Source organism: Saccoglossus kowalevskii, chromosome 14 (genome assembly GCF_978046115.1).
Source record: "Saccoglossus kowalevskii chromosome 14, keSacKowa6.1, whole genome shotgun sequence".
In the NCBI taxonomy this organism is placed as follows: domain Eukaryota; kingdom Metazoa; phylum Hemichordata; class Enteropneusta; family Harrimaniidae; genus Saccoglossus; species Saccoglossus kowalevskii.
In genome coordinates, this window is record NC_140654.1 from 13,185,426 (window position 1) to 13,208,688 (window position 23,263).

Below are 23,263 nucleotides of genomic sequence, written 5' to 3' on the forward strand. Positions count from 1 at the left end.
GACATACAACATAGTTTGCATCGATGGCATCGCAGAGTGCATGATTTTTCCGCGGTGTTTAAAAACAGCATCTCATTGCCGATTTTTCGGTAATTTCCAGGGTATTTTTTTTTATTTTTAATTAACCGAGCATTTTATGTTTGTGTATTTTGGCACTGAAAAGTTAGTTATCGATGACAGCAGCAGCTGTGTTGTTTGTCAGCTCACCGTCCCTCAACACGGTGTTGAGGGACGGTGGTCAGCTGCATAACAATTCTTTCAGCACGATAATCATTACATCGAAACGAGAAATGTTTACTTCAGTTTTAAAATGCCGTTGGAGTAAAAATTTGTGGAAACATTTTTTAGTTTCGCCCACAATGCGAAAAAGCTTGAAATCTATGCACCAAGAAAACAAAAAAAAATTGTGGCCTTGTTTTGCGCGAAAATTAAATCGCCATATCGACGCTACCTCCTACATGAAAATAAATGAAAAACCAATTTATTTAAGGGTGAAAAAGTTTACTTATCAGTTACAAGTGTATGTTTTGTTTCATTCCGCTTGCATGCTGGAAGCGTCTACGTCTTGTCTGTTTTTTGTAGTTTGCTAGTTGATCGCGCTTGAGGTAAGTAAACAGAGAGCCAGGACAGGAAGTCGCACACCGGCTGCTCCATAACTGGGGCCAGCAATCATTTGCATATAACATCAACAGTGACTTGTCAATCAAAGAGCAACGCAAACAAACTTTCGGGACTTTTAATCACATACGCGTGCCTCGGTTTCCTATATTTTAAAATTGATTTTTGAGTATGTTCCAACAATGACAATGCTCCGAAATTTTAACACTATCTAGCCAAGACTGTCTGGGTGAGAAAAAGCAAAAAAAAATAAAAAATCACGAAAAATGCCCACGAACCTGCATCTCTACCTTAAGAGTGAATAATTGATAGGTCTAGAAATTAGATTTATTAAATTACTTTTCCAAAATAAAAATATATAGCCAGAAATTAAACAGGGTATGCTATTCATGCATTTTGTGTATCCAAACTGAATTTCATTTGTACAGAGATATACTTACTGAATAACTTCCAATGTATAATTGGGACAACACTGGACTTATAGAGAGTACCCTGTGGTCTTGTGACCGCTTTCCTACTAGAAGTGACAGGAGTAAGTGACATTATGGTGTAGCCAATTTCAGTAAAGGGTAACCATCTTTGCAAGTCCATGGGAGACTTGACAACCGTGTATGCCAATCGTTGTTCGAGTATTCTCATGCGCGGATATCCGGGCATTTTCACCGCCTGGCAACCATTGCGATGAAAACAAAGGCCGAAAACTATCAGAAAATGGTACTTTGGAATAGTTGTTCAGACTCCCCCGAATAGTGTAAACAGATTACGCCTATATATGCATCATATGTAAATTTGATTGTTCATGATTACTTCAAAGTTGAGTTTGTGCTGTTTTCTCGACTTTATCTGTTTTCACCGGCATTCCACAGCACGGTACAGTGGCGCTACCATTCACTATCATTGAAAACTTGTACTGAACCTTAACGCTCAAGAAGTAGACTGACCTGTATCCACGAGTCCCCTGTCCTTCTTCCTCGAGGTATCCATTAGCAGGGTTATGGATGGAGGTGATAGGTCGATCTACGATCCTTTCATTCATTGCAAGAGCGCATTTCATCGTATGTTTAAGACCCAAGCGATTACTCGTTCTTAATTTGCCTCTAACACTAGTTCATGAATCAGGCATACTCGGTAAGCTATTTGGGAAACAATTCCCTACATGGCAGTTATCATTCCCACAAAACTCACGAGTTCTCAGTTTGATTGTTGATTCGGCATGAAGTACATAGTCCAGGTGGTAGCCTAATTAGATCATGTAGCTTGTTGAACACCATACCCAAGAAAACTATCTCTTTTGATATTCAGAAAGCGCAAGATAGTAACTGTTTACGGTTGTCAGCACCGTCAGATTTAATTTCGCTGGATGAATGTGTTGCTATGGTATGAATACAAAGTAATCAGATTGTTCGTAGCAGTTCACAAAAGCTGGTTTTCTAATCAAACTGTCTGCTATGATGTACTGGTTAGGTTTGCCCAGGTCAGTATTAGGGTACAGTATACCACAAAAGTATAACTGACACTTTTGATTTTGAGACACCATTTTGGTATGGGGTACCCTTCAGTGTTCTTTTCTATTTTGGGAGCGTGTATTACTAATCTATTGGTAGTTTGATCAATCTCTCTATTAATTTGTTAAATTTCTGAAATGAACCAGCATACATCATTATAGACTGTTAACTACATCACTATGAGTACTAAAACCTGTCGCACTTTATCGGGTCTTGTCTTTCATTAGTTTTATCAATATTACGATGAAAGAGAACTTTCCATCTGGAAATGTTTCAATCCTCAACTCAAATAATTCTCACGAGCTTCCGCTATGACAGCTAGTAGGTTCATCACACAAACTATTAATAATAACAATTAGTTAGGCAAAACACATAAAACAACCCCTTTCCAATGCACAGTCCCCATTGTGTACCTATGCGCGAGTCAGAAATTAACATCAGAGTGAAAACCTGTATCTCACGGTTTTTTCACTATGGAGACACACGTGTTATGCATGTGACAATGAATGGTATTAAGTTTATAGCAAGGAAACACACGTCTAAAGCATACCATACATTATTAGTATAAAGGTTTATATTCATAATCATTGTGACCCGTATACAATGACCAAAACACATATTTGTGTTCACTCTCAAGACAATACAGGATAATTTAGCACTGTATACAGTTTATGGTACACATTTTTACATTGCTATTCCATAGCTTCGTCTGAACAATTCGGGATAGCATATTTATATCAACCAAATTGACAACAGATTTTTTTACGAAAACACAAAACTGCTCACCCGAGATGTAAGATTTAACAGAGTAACATCAATGAAGAAACTAGGATTTATACAGTGGCTTAAAATATGTGGTCAGCTCGGCCTCGGGCAAGGAGCAAACTGATTATTTAATCAGCTGTTACCTAGAAGACACCTGGCCTTTCCTCGCATCTAAATAGCATGTTTGGGTAAGGTTGGGAAACAAATTTAAACTTAATTAAAATTTATGACGGGCGAATAAACCCAAATGTATCTATTAAACCATATATCACAAATAATGTTACTCTCTCGTCATGAATACAATATTCTAACTTTTGTATTTAGTAATCTTTATTTCAACTATTACCTGTAAGAATACGAACACAAGAATTTGTAAGAATCTAACACAAACTAAAATCAAGAGTACATCATACCAATGTGTATCAATATTGATGCTGTATTGTCAATATTACATAACATGCAATGTAGACAGAATAGAGTCACACTTGGTAAGATTATACACATATTTATCCACATTTCAGAAAGTTTGAATAATAAATACACTAAAATATATACTATAATATACTATATATTGCAACACCAGTTATGATTAAAGACAAGATAATAAAACATAAAATGTATTGACCTGCCATGCCAAGCCACGTAGCATGGGTACATTTTAGAGACGCAACATAAGACAGATCCACAAAAATGCAATTGGTTGATGAAGAATTGGTTAAACCGGAGGTAGGCTGTGCCGAAGATATAGATATACTAGTATACAAATAAGCTATGTGAAGCGTAGAACACAGTAAAATGTAACAATCAATTTGTGTCAATCTGTTATGGTAAACAGTACATTATATATTACACTACAAATATCAAGAAATGCCCTGATAGAGTAAATCTGCAATTAACCACATCTACTTCACAAAGTTTCAATATAATCTGATGACATACATTATAAATTAAAGCGCGGTGGTCGTCGCGCAGCGCGTGTTCGAATTTCATGTAAATAAACAATGTATTTTACACGCGTTGTATACGTCGCTATGAGTCCCATATCGAACTGGACGCGGCACGACAACCGCCGCCCTTTAACAATGTGTTGAAAGGACGCAACACATCAGCAGATAGTAGTCATGCATTTAGGTTAGATTGTGAAAAACAGCAAAAACTATGCCAAGAAAATAACTACAGGTTTTATTATTCTCTACAATAGACAAAGGGTAAACAACTTACATGCGAATATTAAATAATTCCTACAAGACAAGTGGCACTTTCATAGCCACATTATTAACAATATCTCATGAATGGTGTATGAAGGAAACATCTTGTACATTATTGGCTGTTTCATGGGTATTTAGTTGTCAGGAAGATCAGACAAATATTATTGTAAAAGATAAAGTTAGCAATATAGCGACAAAGACAACAAAGGCATATTCAAATCGGAAAAGCTGGAAATGGTACATGGCTATCACTATCGTACCATTTCTGTATAAGATGATCTTATTTCTTATATAAATTACACTGTATACACTTTTTTTCATGTATCCTTTGCATGTGTTTTCATATGTGAATCCAGACCAGTTTTTTGTGTGTAACAGTTACCACATCGATCGCACTGGTAAGGCTTCTCACCAGTATGTATTCTCCTGTGTTTTACAAGGTTGTCGATCCAGCTGAATGATTTATCACATTCACTACATCGGTGTGGTTTCTCACCAGTGTGAACACGCCTATGTTTCTTGAGAGTACTTTTGAGGGTGAAAATCTTGTGACATTCTGCACACTGATAGTTTGTGTCTTTTCTATGTATCAACATATGTTGTTGGAGCCGACTTTTTACTCTACAAACATAACCACACTCGTTACATTGGAAAGGTTTCTCCCCAGTGTGTACTGTCTTGTGTTCAACAAGGGCTTTTCGTAAAGCAAAGCACCTGTGGCAAATATCACATTCAAATGGCTTCTCACCAGTGTGTAATCGTATGTGATGTGTTAAGCTACTTTTATCTTGATACTTCTTGCCGCATTTGTTACACTGGAATGGCTTCTCACCAGTGTGGGATCTTGAATGCTTTGTCAAGTTTCCTTGTGTTGTACACCCTTTACCACATACCTCACAAACATACGGTCTTTCATCACTATGAGTTCTCATGTGACATTCAAGGACACTTTTTTGCATGAACTTTCGATTGCATATTTCACATGCGTGTGCTTTTTCCCTTCCATATATTCTCATGTGGGCGGCAAGCTTGGGCTCCTCTGAAAACCCAGAGTTATACTTAACACATGGGACTGGTTCTTCACTGGTATGTGTCTTGAGATGCTCATTAAATAAATGGTTCTCACTAAAAGTTGCCCCACATTCTGTGCAGATGTATTGTTCTACTTCCATGTGCATCTTCCTATGCATATTCAGGTTGAATTCATCAGCAAATCTTTCATCACATTCTTTACAAACATAGAGTTTCTTTTCAGAATGTGTTCTTATATGTTTTTCCAAGTCATCTTTCCTGAAATAAGTTTTACAACAAATTGTACATTCATGTATTCTTGAAGGAAGATGTCCGAAACCCTCATCATATTTTTTAGGTGTTCTAGCTTTTCGTCGTGTACATGTTGCTGCATTAGTTTTCTCATCAAAGCATTGACCTTCTTTTTCCTCATCCAGCTCTTTACCTGTTCCAGCAGGAACAATTATATTCCATTTCTTCTCGAATGGACACTCATTACCTTGGCCTGCAGTATGTGTTTCCATGTTGAAACTATTGATTTTCTTTCCATCAATGCAAGTGCTACCGACATTTTTATCAAAATCATTATGATCAGTTATGCACGAATCTACTTTTTCACTGTATACGGTTCCTGTTTGGACAATTGTGTTCACATTTTTCTGAATGTCCAGGTCTTCGCTAATATCTTGGTGTACATGAGCTTTTTCATCTATATTTGTATTCATGCCAAAATAAAGAGGTGCTTTCGATTTAGTAGAGCTATGACCTTCTGTACTACTGCCACAACTCTCTGTGTAGCTGTGTCTGTTATCTTCACACTGGTCAGGCATTTCTATTACACATATATCAGCAATTCCAGTCCCATCTAAACACTGGCTTCCCTCTCTATGTTGGTAAGACTTTTCATCATGGTAAGCACTTGCATTTTCATGCATATCACACAACCTTCCATCTTCAAGACAGTCTAATGTTTTCTTTGACAAGCTCATTCTGTTTTAAAATCTCATCTAAAATGTTCAATGTTGAAATAAACTACTACTGGTCATGTTTCTTTGATCTTTGTAGCAATCAAACATGGATGCTATATTGCATGAAGAAATATTCCAGACCTCCAATGCCGTTCACAAGTGTTATTTGTTTTCCAGATGTTGACAGTTATCTCGTTATCCTGTGTGCATTGTAGAAAAAGAAAAAAGAACAATATATGATTTTCAAACAGAAAACTTTATCATTTCAAAGCATGCAACAAACGAGTAGCTTGCCCTCTTATATAGATCCGCTATACCGGTATTTGAAAGCAATTATTTTAATCCCCTGCTCAGAGAAAGTTGGATTATACCAACTTACAAATACAAGCAGCCTGTCGGCTGAGATACCTCCACTGTTAGCAATGCACATTGCAATTAAAGAACAGAAGATATCATTAGAAAATGATGAACAATATGTATAGTATCAAAGCAATCAAACTTGCTGTTTTCAACAAGAACTCAAAACTATCACTTTTCACCAAAAATGACAAAATATTCATCGAAATTAGATAATTGAAGATATCACCACAAAATGAACAAATCTGAGAGAGGTCCACATGTAGTACCTATACATTTAATATCAAAGCAATTGGACTTGCGGTTTTCAACAAGAAGTCGAAAATATCACTTTTTACCAAAAATATTCATCAAAATTAGAGAATTAAAGATATCATCACAAAATGAACAAATCTGAGAGAGGTCCACATGTAGTACCTATATATGTAATATCAAATCAATTGGACTGCAGTTTTCAACAAGAAGTCGAAAATATCACTTTTTACCCAAAATTACAAAAATATTCACCAAAATTAGAGAATTGAAGATATCAACATGAAATGAACAAATCTAAGAGAGGTCTACCCAAGGCACATATACACCGAGTATCAAAGCATTCAGGCTTGTAGTTTTCAAGAAGAAGTCGAAAGAGTAAAACATTGACACGGTCGACGGACGCCGACGGACAATCACTCATACGATAAGCTCCGCTCGACAAAGTCGACAGCGGAGCTAATAATATCAAGGGAATGGTGCTAGCTATTAGTTGAAGTAGTTGGCATCTATTTTTAGTACAACTGTATGTTAGCATGCTTAGAATTACATGACGCTCCCACCCCACCGTACCCCACCCCTTTAGCCACAGTCTTTTGAATAATGTTGTAGACTGACAAACTTCAGATGACAGTGGAACAACAAATTTAAGGTAAATTCTTTTGGTTACTATGGGCATGATTGCTATGATATGAATACAAACAATTATTATCCATGTTGTTGACATGTATTGTCATTGTTGATGACATAGTCCCTGTTAGGTTTTTTAGTCCCTGCCCAGGCCCAGGCATGCCTGAGAAACATGCAGGATATTACGCCATATTATAAAGCGCTTTATATTAAGCAGATGATTTGGTGATAATTTACAAAAAAATTGAACACTACTGTCAAAAATGAAAAATTCCAAAAAATGTAATTTTCAGTCTAAACCAGCTTTGAGAAAATTTGAAAAATTTCATTTTGAAGAACAACAAACCAGTTTTTGTCAACTCATACCTTGATCCATTAATCCAATGAAATATAAATGAAAATGAGACAATATGGCAGATAAAGCTGCTTGCATTGCAATTTAAGGGACCTTGCCAAGAGAGACAGAAATTTCATACACATTTTTAATACTTGTACTAGTAGGTGGAAGGGCGGTGGTCGTCATGCCGCATCCTGTTTGATATGGGACTCAATGACGTACACAACGCGCGTGAAATACATTATTTGTTTACATGAAATTTGAACACGCGACAACTACCACCTTGAAATACATACAAGTGAATTCCCAGTACTAGTTATTTCTAAATACACATCTGGTAAACAAGTCAGTGAACATGACACAGTCCCTGTTGGTGCTGGTCTTTTATGAGCTAGATACACCCCTCCTCCCCCACACACACACAAAAAAAAGGTGGATTATACATGTACATGTATGTGTGAATTTGGACCTAATTGAACAGCTTTTATCAAGTACAATTTGGCAAAAAAAATGAAAAATAGACAAAAAATGCATCTTTGTGAAAGACCACATTGACTCTGTAAGCAGTCTGAATAAACTTAGTTATGAACAAAATTGATCGAAAATAATTTTGTTTTGACATACAAAATGGCTGCCAGTCTATTAAAGCAATAATGAATGTTCCTCAGTGAGCAACCAGGTGTTACCAATATTCTAAGTTTTAACAGAATCAGACAGCAAATATATAAAATATGCTTTTTAGGCTACATGTAAATGTCAAATACGCACATACATGTATCAATCAATTTTTATATTTCATGTACTTTTATTATTTACTTTATTAATCTGAAAACCTAAAAGGAAATGTTAACTCTTTCTTTACGGTATTAATAAAGCATTATTCTATTCTATTCTATTCTGTATAGCTGAACATTCTCATGTTGTATAAAATAAATCACACATAAATCAGTTGGACATATTGAATCAAATAATAAAATGAAACATACCAAAATCAGTTAAGGATGTACCGTAGAAATCATATTTGAGGCCGCAGCTTTAATAGAAGCCGCACCCCTAACTTGAGATAATGTTTCATGTTTAAGTTTTGATCCCAGGAAAAAGTCTGCAATACAAGCCGCACCCCAAACTTTCACAAACCGAACAGACACCACATATTTCAGAAAAAGATATACCATTTAATTTTAAATTAAGGCATAATTTTTCAAACATTTCAATCTTCTTGACGCCTAGATTAGAGTCTAATTTAGGTTTTCTGTAGTCATTGACGCCTATTCGAGAGTACAGTGTTTATTATGGGTAGCGTGAATGGGTAAAGTGTGTTTCGACAATGAGCTGTTAATATCGTCAAAAGTGTTAAATTCTTCTTCAATGCTCAGCTTATCTTTCAAAAACAACTAATTTCTTAATTTAAAAAAAAATCATGCCATTTTCCCATCAAAATCAAAGCCAAACGATGGCACTACAACAATGGTAAATCTCTTCTGTGTGCATTCACCATGAAGTTGAATACATATTTAAATGAGCTATGGTAATTTAAACACGTTGGCACCATCCAGCGTTTCAAGTGGTTAATTAGCGACTTGACCTATCAGGTCAAAAAACAGTTTCAAGTCACTGAACATGGCGGATATCGTATCGGATCGAGCATTTTCTTGTGACCGAAATCATTCGTTTGCGGTGAAGCTAAGTTGAATTTTCACGACAATTCAACGAATTTATTTTTTGTATGTTATTGTAATCACTTCGAAAACAAGTAAGATATTCACTTGTGTGAAAGCAGCATGACCGGCTGGATTGCGATACCGTACCGTGATCATTTGCTACTAAGAATGCATTCGTTTTTTTTTACTTCTTTTAGAATATACTTAAAAAAAATAAGGAAATAAATACATATTACATTAAATATTTATTTGTTATCATGTGAACATTTTTTTTTTGATTGACTGTAATTTTCCCCAAATGTCTAAATTAGAAAATGGAAGGTACAGTCACAACATGCCAGTAGTCGGACACAATTGACTGTGTCAGACAACTGTCTCTCAATTGTGAGCACTAACAAATTAGAGTGACGTCAAGAGATTATAGTATACAGTACCGTAATCTGCAAATGCGTACAAATCTATATGTAGATATTATTTATTGTGCACTATGTTATACAGTGTGAAATTTCGTTTGTGTACAAGTTTGTCTGTGTGTAAAAATCCGAAAGTGCGCTTAGAATTGCAACAAAGTTGCAATCGAGTGTCGTGCATCTCATTAGCATATCATTATCCCTTCTGGCCTTTGTTTTCTGAGAAAAATTTCCCACTGTTACCGAAGTGAATGCTCTAATTAAAGTCGCACCAAGACTTCACGCATCTGAATTTGCCCATTGAAAAAATGAATTTTAATTAAAGCAGCGGCCTCAAATAGGAATTTCATGGTAGTAGTTTTTTTTTGGAACATGTAAATCAAAATAAACTTTTCATATTTTATAAGTTAATCTAATTATTCTACGAAAATTTCAGACCTATATCATAAATGGAACATACTTAAAACCGTGGTCAAACTTCACAACCCACATTGTTGCGATGACTAAATTTGCACATTCCTATGTATTTTAAATAATTAATCACACAGTCAAGTATGAAATAGTGTTAGAACATCTTTAGATGTTTACCAGTTATCTATAATTTAACAGGCATCAAAGCTTTAGTCACAGAAGATTTCATGACCAGTTAAAAAAAATACAATGTAATGCAGCAACTTCATTATTCATCTATTGATATGCAAATGAGCAAATATTTTTGTTTTAATTTAGACATAAAAATGGATGTATTTATAAAAATAACAGTCATAGCATTTTTTTTTAAGTTCACATGTTCTAAAGATTTCTCTATTGTTTTGTGAAATTGCAAAAATATAAATTTGAAAGAAAAAGGAAAGTTATCCATCACTGTGACTGATTGTCATTGTGTTGTCCCTTTCTATTTCTTCACAGTACCCATTTGAATCTTCAATAAATAATTTATTTATTTAGCAGTCACATGGCCACATGAAGGTTGTATCTAATGTAGCATCAATTTTTAGTTAGTATGAATTGTGAGCTTTCATAAAATACAGTTTGATATGGTTTAACACAATTCTATGAGAATAATTACTGTAAAATACTTTTAAGGGATGATTCAGTAAAAATAAAATCCAGTGAATAAACTTTTGTTCCTATATTATTCCTATATTCAACTCGTCAAAAATCAGTTAAAAAATAAATTCCATACAATTCCAGTCTTTTTCAGTGAAAATTAATTCCGGCTAAAATAAAGTGTTTTACAGTAGCGTGAATTTTACTTCCTGAAAACATCTACTACATCCTTAAAGGATGTCTGAGAAATGGTTAAGGACATGTGAAAATAACATACTAGTAATAACCAACATGACCACCAGTCTGCCAGTTTGAATAAAATCACAAAACAAACTCACGTACAGCAGTAACAGAGTAAAATTGGCCTAGACATGCCCGAGAGATGGCTTATGACATTTTTTCAAGTCTGTGCATGAGTGATTTCGATGCCAAGTTTGATTGAAATCGATCAAGACATACCGGAGAATCTGTAATGACATGCTCAAAGATTGGTTTTAAAGCGAGAGGGTCGTCACCTGCGCATGTGCGGGAATTGATTCCCAATCGATGATAACAACACATGCTAAAAACGCTAAGGCTCATGGGTAGACGCTTGTTTGTAAACAGTGACACGCTATGGTCATCTGACGCATGCGTGTTTTTTTGAACAAAGTCAGGAATTTAAAATCAAATCATAAAACCAACTGACGTGCATCAGAAACCCACCATGAGTGATGTTCATACCAAGTTTGAATGAAATCAGCACACTCTGGCATTCTAGAGTTGATAACATGTTAAAATTTAGTGAATTTACCTTTTCTATGATGCTTTTGCAATTCAACGATAATGGTTGTACTTGTATTTGCAATTCCTTATATGACTTAATGTCATTTCAAGTGCTTTGATGGGATCTATCTTTTGTGTTCATGGGAGTAAATTGGCCAATGTTTGAAGAAAACCAAATGCTTGTACAGTCAATGAAACTTAATTTATGTATTTGTACTTTTTGCTATACTGAACTTTTCCCATGTGGGGCATTATTGACTTGCACGTTTGAGTTCATCTGTCAAAGCCTTGTATGTTCGAAACTTTTATATTGTTGACTAACACACTCGAGGTTGTTTTGATGCATTGGTATAATAAGTTATAACATGCATCACACCCTCAGTATATAAATTTTTGCACACAAAAATTAATTCATTTAAAAAAATATTTTTTAAATAATCTTCCTGCTAAATGTACAATATTTTACTCAGCAAACCTACCTCAGTAAAAATTTGTCAAAATTATTATAAAATCACCTCCAATCAACATCCCAGTGTACTATCTATACTCAAATACCATGTCTATGGCTTACTACGTTCTGAGAAACTAGAACCACTTGGGTTAATATGAGGCATCATAGATATATACTGTAAAATACTTTATTTTAGCTGGAATTGATTTTCACTAAAAAAAGACTTATTTTGTATGAAATTTATTTTCACTGATTTTTGACGAGTTGATTGTAAAATATTGGGAAAATGGTACATTTTATTTCATTGTATCATTTATTCAGTGAAAATAACAAAAATAAGTTACTGTAAAATGACTAATTTTCACTGGTTTTAAATTTTGCTGATTTACTATTTCAGGCATATTCAGTGGGTTTTAAATTCATGGTTTTATCATTTAGATAATGTGTTCTATGCTAAATTTTACATATTCACTGGGTTTTAATTTAGCACATTTTCCAGTCTGCGAAATAAGCAAAATTAAAACCCAGTGAATAATTAACCCTTTTACAGTATTTCACAGTATACATTTTATTACTTAGAAGTCTTTAAACACATATTTTACATACCTGCAGTTTATTTATTTATCATAATCGAATGCTTGAATGTAATTACATCTCTGTACTTTCAGCTCCTGGTTTACATAGTGAAAACCTGCGAATAAAATTATTGTTGAACAAATTATGATATAATTTATGAAATACAGTGGACTGAGAATAAAATTTTGTCAGGAAACATCTTCGCTGATTCTCATTAGCAAAGTTACTTTCCTATTCAGCCAATGGCACAGCACTTACAGTTTCAAGACGCTATACATTAAAACTGTAAGCTGTGCACTGGGAAAGTGACCTGTTCACTCCTAATCTCAAAAAAAAGCCCAAAATAACACGTATGGAACAGGTTTTACTGATTTTGTCTAACACATCAGTGGTGAAAAAGATTTTGCTTTTGAGAAATTTGGAAATGTTGAAAACCATGTTGGGAAACTTTCATGCATAGCAAAATCCCTCAATGACAGAGCATTGTCAGAGTGGGCATTATTTACATTCAGTCATCGGCTGCCCACTCAAACATCTCAAATGATCTTGCTTTAGCAAAATGAAATAGATGATTTAAGACAGAATACACATGCATACTGATAGCCCAGCATACAGTGCAGTGTTTACGGGGACACGTTCGGTTGATAGATAGTAGTTTCCCAGCCGAAATCGGTTGAAATGACGATATAGTTGTTTGTAACAACCAATACAATCTGAAACTGAAATGTCTTAAAAAATACGACTAGTAAAGACGGAAAAATTGTAAATGCCTATGTACCAAGGAATCATCCACCAAACACTGCCATTTTTAATTTAATTCACATGAAAGAATGCATTTGTTTTTAGGGCAAAGTAGATTTGATCCACACTTGGACTCCAAACTGGGGTGCTGGATATATGTGTTAAACGATCATAGTTTTTGGTACCTGGGCATGCTATCTCATTAAAAAGGTATATTTTTCAAAGTCACAGACTTTGTCTATGGAGGTACGCAGTGTGGTGGGGGACATCTATCAGTCAAACACTTCCCTGTACACACAGCACTGTACAAAGGGCTAGCATACTGATAGATCAAGGTAGTCTTATGACAGTCATGAGTTTGAGTTTGAATCCTAAGCATTGCGCATCAATTTCCTGTGTATTCACCTCATTTTGCTATAGCCGAATCTACTCACTCTGACAACGCTGTGGATCCAGGGCTGAGTGATAGACATACCAGCTAACTGTGGATGAAATGCATAATTAATAAAAATAGGCTCTTTTATTTCAACTCATTTATTATTATATTCTATTTTTACGATTTCCAAGACTAATTCCAACCCCAGGGTCAATCAGATAACTAGTGTTGAAATACTGTAAAATACTTTATTTTTGCTTGGAGTTTATTTTCTCTATTTTTGCTGAAGAGATAATTCAGTGAAAATAAATTCCAGCGAATATACCTTTTTCCCTTGATTTGACATTCAACTAGTCAAAAATTAGTAACAATAAATTACTGTAGAATACTTTATTTTCGCTTGGAATTAATTTTTGCTATTTTCGCTGAAGGAATGATTCAGTGAAAATAAAATCCAGCGAATATACCTATTTTCTTATATTTTACATTCAACTCGTCAAAAATCAGTGAAAATAAATTCCATACAAAATGTCTTTTCAACGAAAATTAATTCCAGCGAAAATAAAGTATTTTACAGTACCTACAAAGCCTACATTTTTTACTCATGGCCTGGGCGGAGCTTAGTATTCTAATTTGACTGATTATTCAATGACAACAACTGTCAATCGTTCATTGAATGCAGATAGTCGACGTCTGCGCTAATCTCTTGTTTATGTGCATAGTAATTCCTGCTAAAATAAATAATTTTACAGTAACCTTGGTCCCCGGGTTATCACGTACATGCAGTGATATATCCTGGGCAGGTCAAAGGTTAGTGTGAGTCGTTAGTTATCATAAATGCGCGGACACCAGACGTGTAATGAGATGAGCTGTATATCTGTTAAATACTTAGATGGACGCAAAATGAACTCTATCGAACGTTTTCGTCCCAAGTATGTTGGCTACAGACGGGTGACTCTCATTGTTCCGAGTGCATGTCGGTTGCTGCGTTTGCCGGAGTGACGAATCTGACGATCTCGCAGGTACAAATCAAAATTGACGCGGCTAGTTACAACATTTTGACAATATAACGAGGATATGCAAATACTCACAATATATTCCACTGAATAGTAATAATAAAATCGGTATTTCAGAATACGGCCATTTTCTAGTCGCAGATTATGTCGCCCTCTATCGAAGGGCGTGTGAGAATACGAATATTGGTGGCGCCCTCTGAATCTACAAACCCATTCAAACCGTCATACCAACCTTTACTAATACGTCGAATTGAATAACTGTTAATTAAAGTTCGAGTTACAAAATTAAACAAAACAAAACAAATATGTTATCCGTAACTCGAAGTTTGGTTAACTGTTATTTAAAATTCGAGTTACTGAATGTGGACGTTCAACAAGAACCAAAATGCATGTTGCCTGTAACTCGAAGTTCTGTTAACTATTCAAGTTACAATTTGGGCGTGGTTCACAAAAGTGGGCGTGGTTTCAAAAATATGGGCGTGGTTTTTTCTGTCACTCCATGTTTTCGTAACTCGATGTCTGTAACTCGAACAATTCAACATCTCGCCTGGCAGACTCATTGACAAGGCACCGCTCTGTAACATTTTGTATGGATCACAGATGTATTTGAATATAATTTGAATATAACACGGTTACCGTGAATATAATAAAGGTGGCATTTGACTCATTATTTAACTTCATTTATCAAAGGCGGCGGTACAAAATTTTGCGGGGGGGTGATCGGGTCACCGTTCATTGCGCCGAAGACGCGAGTTGTCACGCCAAAGGCGCGACCTTACTGGGGGGTCCGGGCAAGCTCCCCGTAATAAAAAAAAAATATTTCTAGACCCTAGACAGAGCTCTTCATGCGTTTATGTCATTCTCTGCTGGACCAAAGTGAGTGCCAATAATTGAACAATAATTTTGTTGTCGCGATATTAATCTGACTACTGTTAAGAGAGTGATTGTAGACAAATTGTTATCTTACTGATCACTCTCAGATTTTTGCAACGGATGTTCGGGAGCGCCCTCTATATCTGATACAATAATCATATCAAACTGCAATATATCTGAACGTAGTTTGGTTGGGGAGGGGTACTGACACACACATACCATTAAAAGTTCGTGTAAATTCAAACGAGCTTAACTAAGATCAAATATCAGCGTGAGGGGATGTAACAGTTCAATATAATGCTATAAATCATCTTGGTCATTACAAGTACCAACCAACCAATCACGATTATGCTTTACAGAGGTTTGGACTGGTTGTCAGCTGGAACCTCCGGTTGGCCTTTTGCAAATAGTCATTTAATTGATCTGCGAAGTCGCTGCACCGATTTGCCGCGTGCTGGCGCATTTGGGAAGCCTGTTTCACCGAGCTACTAATAGGTATGCAGATCTGATTCCAGCAAGCATGTCTTGGTTGCAGCCTCCTGGACGCCGCCACTACTCATTAAATATAGTATGGTCTCAATTCCATGTATATTTTGTATATTTATGTGATGCATATAGCCACTCCGATTGGGTGGTCAGTTTAAAGCGCGGTGGTCGTCGCGCAGCGCGTGTTTGAATTTCATGTAAATAAACAATGTATTTTACACGCGTTGTGTACGTCGCTATAAGTCCCTTATCGAACAGAACGCGGCACGACGACTACCGCCCTTTAACACATGAAGAAAATGCTTTTAGTTCAGTGCTGAGCCTGCTCTTTTTGCTTAGTGCTGATACGTCATTGCTGGATGTGTGATGAGGTCTTCACATATGACGTCCCGGAATATATATATGATATATATGATATATATGATATTTACACAAAGCTTACTAATAATATGATCTATGCAAATTGTTATGATTCTTTCAAAAAAAACATTGCTTTAGTGATTTCCCTATACGCACAAAAGGACATGTAAATGTTACAATATGTATTCATGGCCGCCATTTTGGATCAATATAAATACGAAATCATTCGGAAATTGTACATACATTCATCATAAGAACCTTCTAGTGCCTGAAAATTTCTATTCTAACTTTCAACTAAATTAAACTTTTGCCGATATATTAATAGTATGATACTTTCTTAAATTTCAGTACAATTACACAGTAATATTGCTTTGAATGAATGAATGAATGAATAAAGTTTATTTCACCAAAAAAACAAAAACAACGTAACGGTAAAGGTAAAGTTGCACAGGTAGTAAATACATATAAATAAATAAATAAATAAATAAATAAATAAATAAATAAATAAATAAATAAATAAATAAATAAATAAATAAATAAATAAATAAATAAATAAATAAATAAATAAATAAATAAATAAATAAATAAATAAATAAATAAATAAATAAAATAAATAACGAATTCTACTTAGATAACTTTTCTTTTTTTGGTGGGGATTACAGATATAGTTCATCAGAACTAGTCGAGTCCGTAACCCCTGTGTATATAATTTCATAGTTTAATCACACAAATCTCCAAATAAAGAAAGAAAGAGAAAAAATATTACAAATCAAATATTTAAGAGATAGTTTTTTAATTTTGCTTTAAATATATGTCTCTTAGTGATGGTTTTAAATGCATCAGGCAAAGAGTTCCAATGTTTTGTTGCAGAGTATTTAAAACTGTGTTGGTTGAGTGTAAGATTCAGCTTTGGAGTATAGTAGTTTAAGCTACATGCTAAACGGGTTTGATAATTATGGGACAAAGGATCCAAATAGTTGTAAATATCATGTACAAAATATTTATCGTCAAACTCTCAAAATGGAAATTCATCGAGCAGGTTCAAACAATATTGTATAGACTCTAAATTAAACTTCAGCTCAAAAATCCCATTTGGCTGCCGGAATTGTGTTTCACTTATATAATTCTGGCTATCATTTTTTGTGTGGTGTGTATAACTTTAAGATGTGACGGGTATGTACTACCCCCAAACTTCTAATCCATAGGTGATATGAGGCTGAATCAACGTTTTGTATAACAAAAGGAGAATATGCCGAGGGACATAATGTCTTAATTTTAAAAGGATACCCGTCTTTTTCCTAATAGTTTTATTGATCTTTGAAATGTGGTTATCCCAGGTCAGATATTTATCAATTTCCACCCCTACGAAAGTTGCTGATTCAGTCTCATATACTACGTTGTTTTTTATGGACAGGGCGCCTCTTACTGTCACACACACACGCCTACCACTGATGATCATATATTTTGTTTTTGAACAATTGATAGTAAACTTATTTGCATCACACCAGTGTACAACACTGTTTAAATGTCTGTTAATAATACACAAATCAATAACTGCCCCTGGTGAAAAAGAATGAAACAAATTGGAGTCATCAGCAAAGAGTCTAAAGTTAAAAAAATGGTAGAGTTTGGGAAATCATTAATGTAGAAAAGAAATAAGGTAGGGCCAAGTACTGAACCTTGTGGTACACCACATGATATAGGAAGTTGCCCAGATGAAACACCATTTGAAAAAATGAATTGTGATATATCTTCTAGATAACTTTTAAACCACTTATTTGGAAGCCCGCGTATACCATAATGACTCATTTTTTCCAGCAAAATTGTATGATTAATAGTATCAAAAGCTTTTGTAAAATCGATAAATATTCCAATAGTTGGCTTGCCCTCGTCAATTTGAAGGAGTAGTGTGTTTATTAAATAGATTAGGGAAAGCTTAGTGCTGAATTTATTACGAAACCCGTATTGATGCTTGTAAAGAATTTTCTCTTTCTCCAAATAATGCAGTAGTTGTTTGTTAACTATTTTTTCTAGAACCTTGCTAATAAGGGGTAACACTGAGATTGGCCTATAGTTTCCAGGGATATTGTTTGGGCCTTTTTTGTAGATGGGCGTTATCTTTGCCATTTTTAATGCATTTGGAAAATGTCCCTGTAAAAATGATAAATTAAAAATAAAACAAAGTGGTTTACAAATGATATCAGCTCCATCTACAAGAAGTCGTGCCAGGAAACAGTCATAGCCTGACGATTTTTTCTTATCAAGATGCCTTAATGTCAAAGCTACCTCCTGTTCTGTGGTTGGTACAAGAAAGAATGAATTCACATTGGGGTCATTAAGATAGTGATCAAAATTGTTTGGGGGATTGGTAATATTTGAGGCAAGGTTGGGTCCAATATTAACAAAGTAGTTATTGAAAGCTTCTGCAATGTCAGTGGGATTTTATCGGTGTTATCAACATTAATTTTTAGTTCTTTGGGTAAAGTTTGTTTTATGTTTTCAGTGGAACCAAGTAAGTCATTGATAATTTCCGAAGTTTTACCAGAATTATTATGATACTTTAAGTTAGTGAATAGATCCGAATAATAACTTTTCTCTGCTTTTCTTAATACACGGGTAAGCATGTTGCGATATATCTTATAGGTGGCAAATTCATGAGAGGCGTGATTACTATTTAAAACTTTGATGTACAGTTTATGTTTTTTCTTAATTGATTTTTTAATTGCTGATGTAATCCAAGATTTTTCCTTCTTCAAATTGTTATACTTTACATTTTTACTCACAATGGGTGCATATTTATTACATATCTCATTAAAACTGGCGTAGAATGTGTTGTATGCCAAGATAACATCCTGTTGTCTGTAGATCCTTTCCCAAGATTGAATAGACAAATCGTTTTTAAAATTGTGAGATGTGAGTAAATATATTTCTTTGAGAATGACGTCATGCAATATTCTTTATTATACGCATTCCCTTGCACGCAAATGTGATACATAGTTTAGAATATCAACATCCGGGATATGTTATAGCCCAGAAAGAACAGCCAATCAATATGGTGATCTGGTCGTCAAGTTCAGTTGTGATTGGCTTAGACATCAGATAAATTGAACTGAGTAATTGTCATAATGAGAACATGTGCCCAAAAATTAGTATAACAATTCTGAATTATTCTAAAATTGTATAAACACTTTTTACTGGCTAAAATTAAGGTGAGGAAAATTCTGATAAAAATGTTTAAAAACAATAAAGTCGTCATTATTTCGTTAATATTGATCTTTCTTAAATAACACTACATGTACTATATTAATCTCATTGTTTCGTATAGAGTAATAAACACGGGTTGTATAAAAAATATATAGTGCAGCCACTTATCTACGAAAGTTTGTCAATACAAATATTAGCCAGCATGTTCCTCAAATAATACTACTTGTACTGTAATTAGTTCAATGTATTTCATAGAATATAACATGAATTGTTCCCAAAATAAAAAAAAAATACTGCAACTTTTTTATTTATACTCACGATGAAACCCACATATCGTTTTACTACACTTAACCGATTGACAGCACTATTGGTTACACTTCAGTTCCCATTATCAGCAGTAGAAATGACTCCACTAATTTCTACGTCTAATCAATGTTTTATTTTCAGCTAAAGTTTACCCCTTATCTTGGAAAATTCACTCCCTACTTTTACCAAAATTGAATTTGGTTGACATTTCCTAGTGATTCACCCCAAAACTGAAGATGATCTTATAACAAAAGAATATATATAAGATGAAAAATTGACCAATATTTAAAAAAATATATATATAAAGAACACATAACAAAATCGAACCTGGCCGAGGCTCCAAACTGGTTAATATAAAATACAAAAAATCAAATAAAAATATATTGTTAGTCTCAGGAAAAGTTTATGACGAAGTCGACGACCGCAACGCGGACAGTCATATATATTGACATTCGTTAACGATATGATACTGGTAAGGTAAACTCAACTCTGCAGCCACCGTTAACTCCGATTCTATTGCGATATGATGTTTTGCGATTTCAAATCCTCTATGAGTAGACGAATTGTGGCCTTGGCAGCTTCATCTGCAGTTTGGAAGTGATTTTTCTTCTTGGAAGTATTACTTGCAACATCAGTTGCTACACAATCGAACACTAAAGGTTCACTCAGGCTATGGAATCTCCCCTTTGTGTCATACTCGATTGTACGACCCATGTACTCAATCTGAAATAAATGAAATATAAATAAACAGGGAATAATATTAAACTGTTGAATCTGATAATTTATTTAAAGCGGGAGGGTCGTCATCTGCGCACGCGCGGAAATTGAGGCCCAGGTGACGCTAACAACACACGCTAAGAACGCAAAGGCTCATGAGTTTGTAAACAATGACACGCTATGGCATGCGCAAGTGACGACTCGCCCGCTTTAATAAAAAAAATTGTGTTTATTTAACCTGAGACTTTAGCGGTAGACAATAGATTCGCTTACATTCGAGACAATTAAAGCTGAGGGGTCGTCACCTGTGCACGTGCGGGAATTGAGTCCCAACCGACGATAACAACGCCCTGCTTATAAGCTCATGGGTAGACGCTTGTTTGTAACAATTACACGCTGTTTTCCGGGTATTATCACCGCCTGGCAACCATCACGGTGAAAACTCTCAGAAAACGATACTTCCCTGGACAGTGTAACAAGATTACCCCTGCGTCTGCAACATATATAAATTTGGTTGTTCAGGGTTACTTTGAAGTTGAGTTCATACTGTTTTCTAGAATTTAGCTGTTTTCACCGGCTCTTCGACCAGCGTTTCACACCAGCTTGCGCAAAGCCCATATAAATGCATGGTTCAGTGGTGCGCGTTTTAGAAACATGGAACACCTTGTGACGTATCACCGGCCCCGAGAATAGCCAATTGACGCATGCGTAGTTGATACCCCCCCCCCTCCCGCTTTAACCTCTGTGGTGTGGTGTGTTGCAAGTGACTATTTTGCACATTGTTTACCTGTCCTTTCGATCCTTTCAAAGAAAGCAATAAATAGTCTAGCATACTGGTCGCACCGAGGGATGACGTGATTCCGCCATCTGTGCTGAGTGTTTTCGTTTGTCCTGTAGAAAATAAAACGATACAAGTAATAACTAATTGTACCAACCAGGTTTATCAACACTCCGTGCATTCCACGTTCCTGTTAAATTCATATTTATCTTGAAAACTGATTTGAAAATTAGAAGGACCATCAAGGTCCAAGTGTTAAAACTGCCTTGTGAAGTGAAAGAATACACGTAAGGTCAGAAAATACTCAATTACGCATGCGCTAAAGTTCATTGACTGGGGTTTTCCCAGCATGTCATTGGAAGACGTTCGTTTATGTTCTTACCTCCGTCCACTAACTGTTCTTCCAATTCTCGATGCTCTTGTAATTTCTTTTGAGTTTCCTGTAATTGTTTCATTTTTTGCAGTTCCATTTCACATTCCAGCACATTAGTTATAAGTGGACTTCGTTCTATTGATCGCAATATAGTCTTCAAAAACTGCAAGTTATCTTCGCTAATAAAACCAGCCTTTTCTAACTTTTGAAAGATCGCCGCTGGATCTTTCAGACCCTGCATGTCTCTTATGGATATTTGCTTATCCGTCAGTAAATTCCTCAATTTACTTTCATCATCATCTCCTAGTTTCCCATTCAATTCGTTGTAAAGCTTTGACAAAGGATGTATACACGCCATTTTGAAATGTTTCTGTTTCACGTCCTATGATTGCGCCACGGACTGTCGAACTCTGTATCACTAACGTCAGATGAAAAAGTGTCGGGATACAACTCGGTACGCGGAATGAATGCGTTGGCAAGCAGTTAACTAAATGCAGCGCGGTACGCAAAATGAAAGTGTTTTTAAATGTTTATTTTGGAAATCCCCGCATTATGGGTTTTTCCACAAGGGCTATAAATAACTGCAAATCGGTCACGTGAATCATAAACAACTTTCAGCTTGTACAAACAGCGACCTTATTTTGACCTCGTATCCCCGATAACCATATTCTCAGTAACACTGTATTTGTCATGTATTCAACAACAATAGTTGGCCCGACAGCGGGAGTAAAATCTACGGTCACAAAAAGTGGTACTTGTAAAAACACGGTGATGTAATGCTCGTTATAAAAAGCGTGGTATTCATGGTATTTAGTAGTGTGTATGAGCCCTTTCTAATAACAATTATCATATTTGGCGGGAAATGAGACCAAGTGTAACGAGGGAATTAGTCATGCTATTTTTCTAAATTTAGGGGTACTCAAATATATTTACTACACGCAGTACCTACGGTATCATTCAATAAAATAAACTCAATAACGGTTCGAATAAATATATTCAAATATCAAATAAAATGTATTTTTACACACAATAAAAATATAGAAATTGTAATTGTCACGCAAGATTGAATAAAAAAGGACAGTCCGAACTAAACAGTGGGAAAAAACGTTCGAATTCTCTATGGAGAGTACTTGTACCTGTAAACGCAAGCTCATGGATATTCATGAAGTAATAGACCTCGGCGAGTGACTTACTTCACTGAGTCGTTTTGGCATAGTATCGTCGAGTTCCGACACATATTCATTTGGAACTGTCCACAAGCTTCTATTTTACTCACATATAAATTCTCGGTGTCAGCGATTGGTCAATGATCCTTTTGGTATATTCAGATAATTCCCTAACTAAATTTACTCTATGATTCAATGTTTTAAAATAAAAATTATGCATCTGATACTGTGACCTCGATAAGAATATTCATAAACTTCCACTGACTGGTATTCCCCAGGAAGCGCGTTTTGAAATAATTTCCG

At 35.2% G+C, this 23,263-nt stretch overlaps 2 protein-coding genes across 2 annotated transcripts; both read right to left on the reverse strand.

Moving 5' to 3' along the window:
- Positions 1-4,344: 4,344 nt before the first annotated feature.
- Positions 4,345-6,096, reverse strand: LOC102806645 (uncharacterized). Its single transcript, XM_006821711.3, has one exon. The coding sequence runs from the start codon at positions 6,094-6,096 to the stop codon at positions 4,414-4,416; it is 1,683 nt and encodes a 560-aa protein (XP_006821774.2). The 3' UTR covers positions 4,345-4,413.
- A 13,940-nt stretch (positions 6,097-20,036) lies between these two features.
- LOC100369834 (uncharacterized) lies at positions 20,037-22,283 on the reverse strand. Its single transcript, XM_002738924.4, has 3 exons — positions 21,804-22,283; positions 21,431-21,534; positions 20,037-20,649 (listed from the first exon to the last, which is right to left on the reverse strand). The coding sequence occupies exons 1-3, from the start codon at positions 22,150-22,152 to the stop codon at positions 20,440-20,442; spliced, it is 663 nt and encodes a 220-aa protein (XP_002738970.1). The 5' UTR covers positions 22,153-22,283; the 3' UTR covers positions 20,037-20,439.
- Between the last annotated feature and the right edge of the window lie 980 nt (positions 22,284-23,263).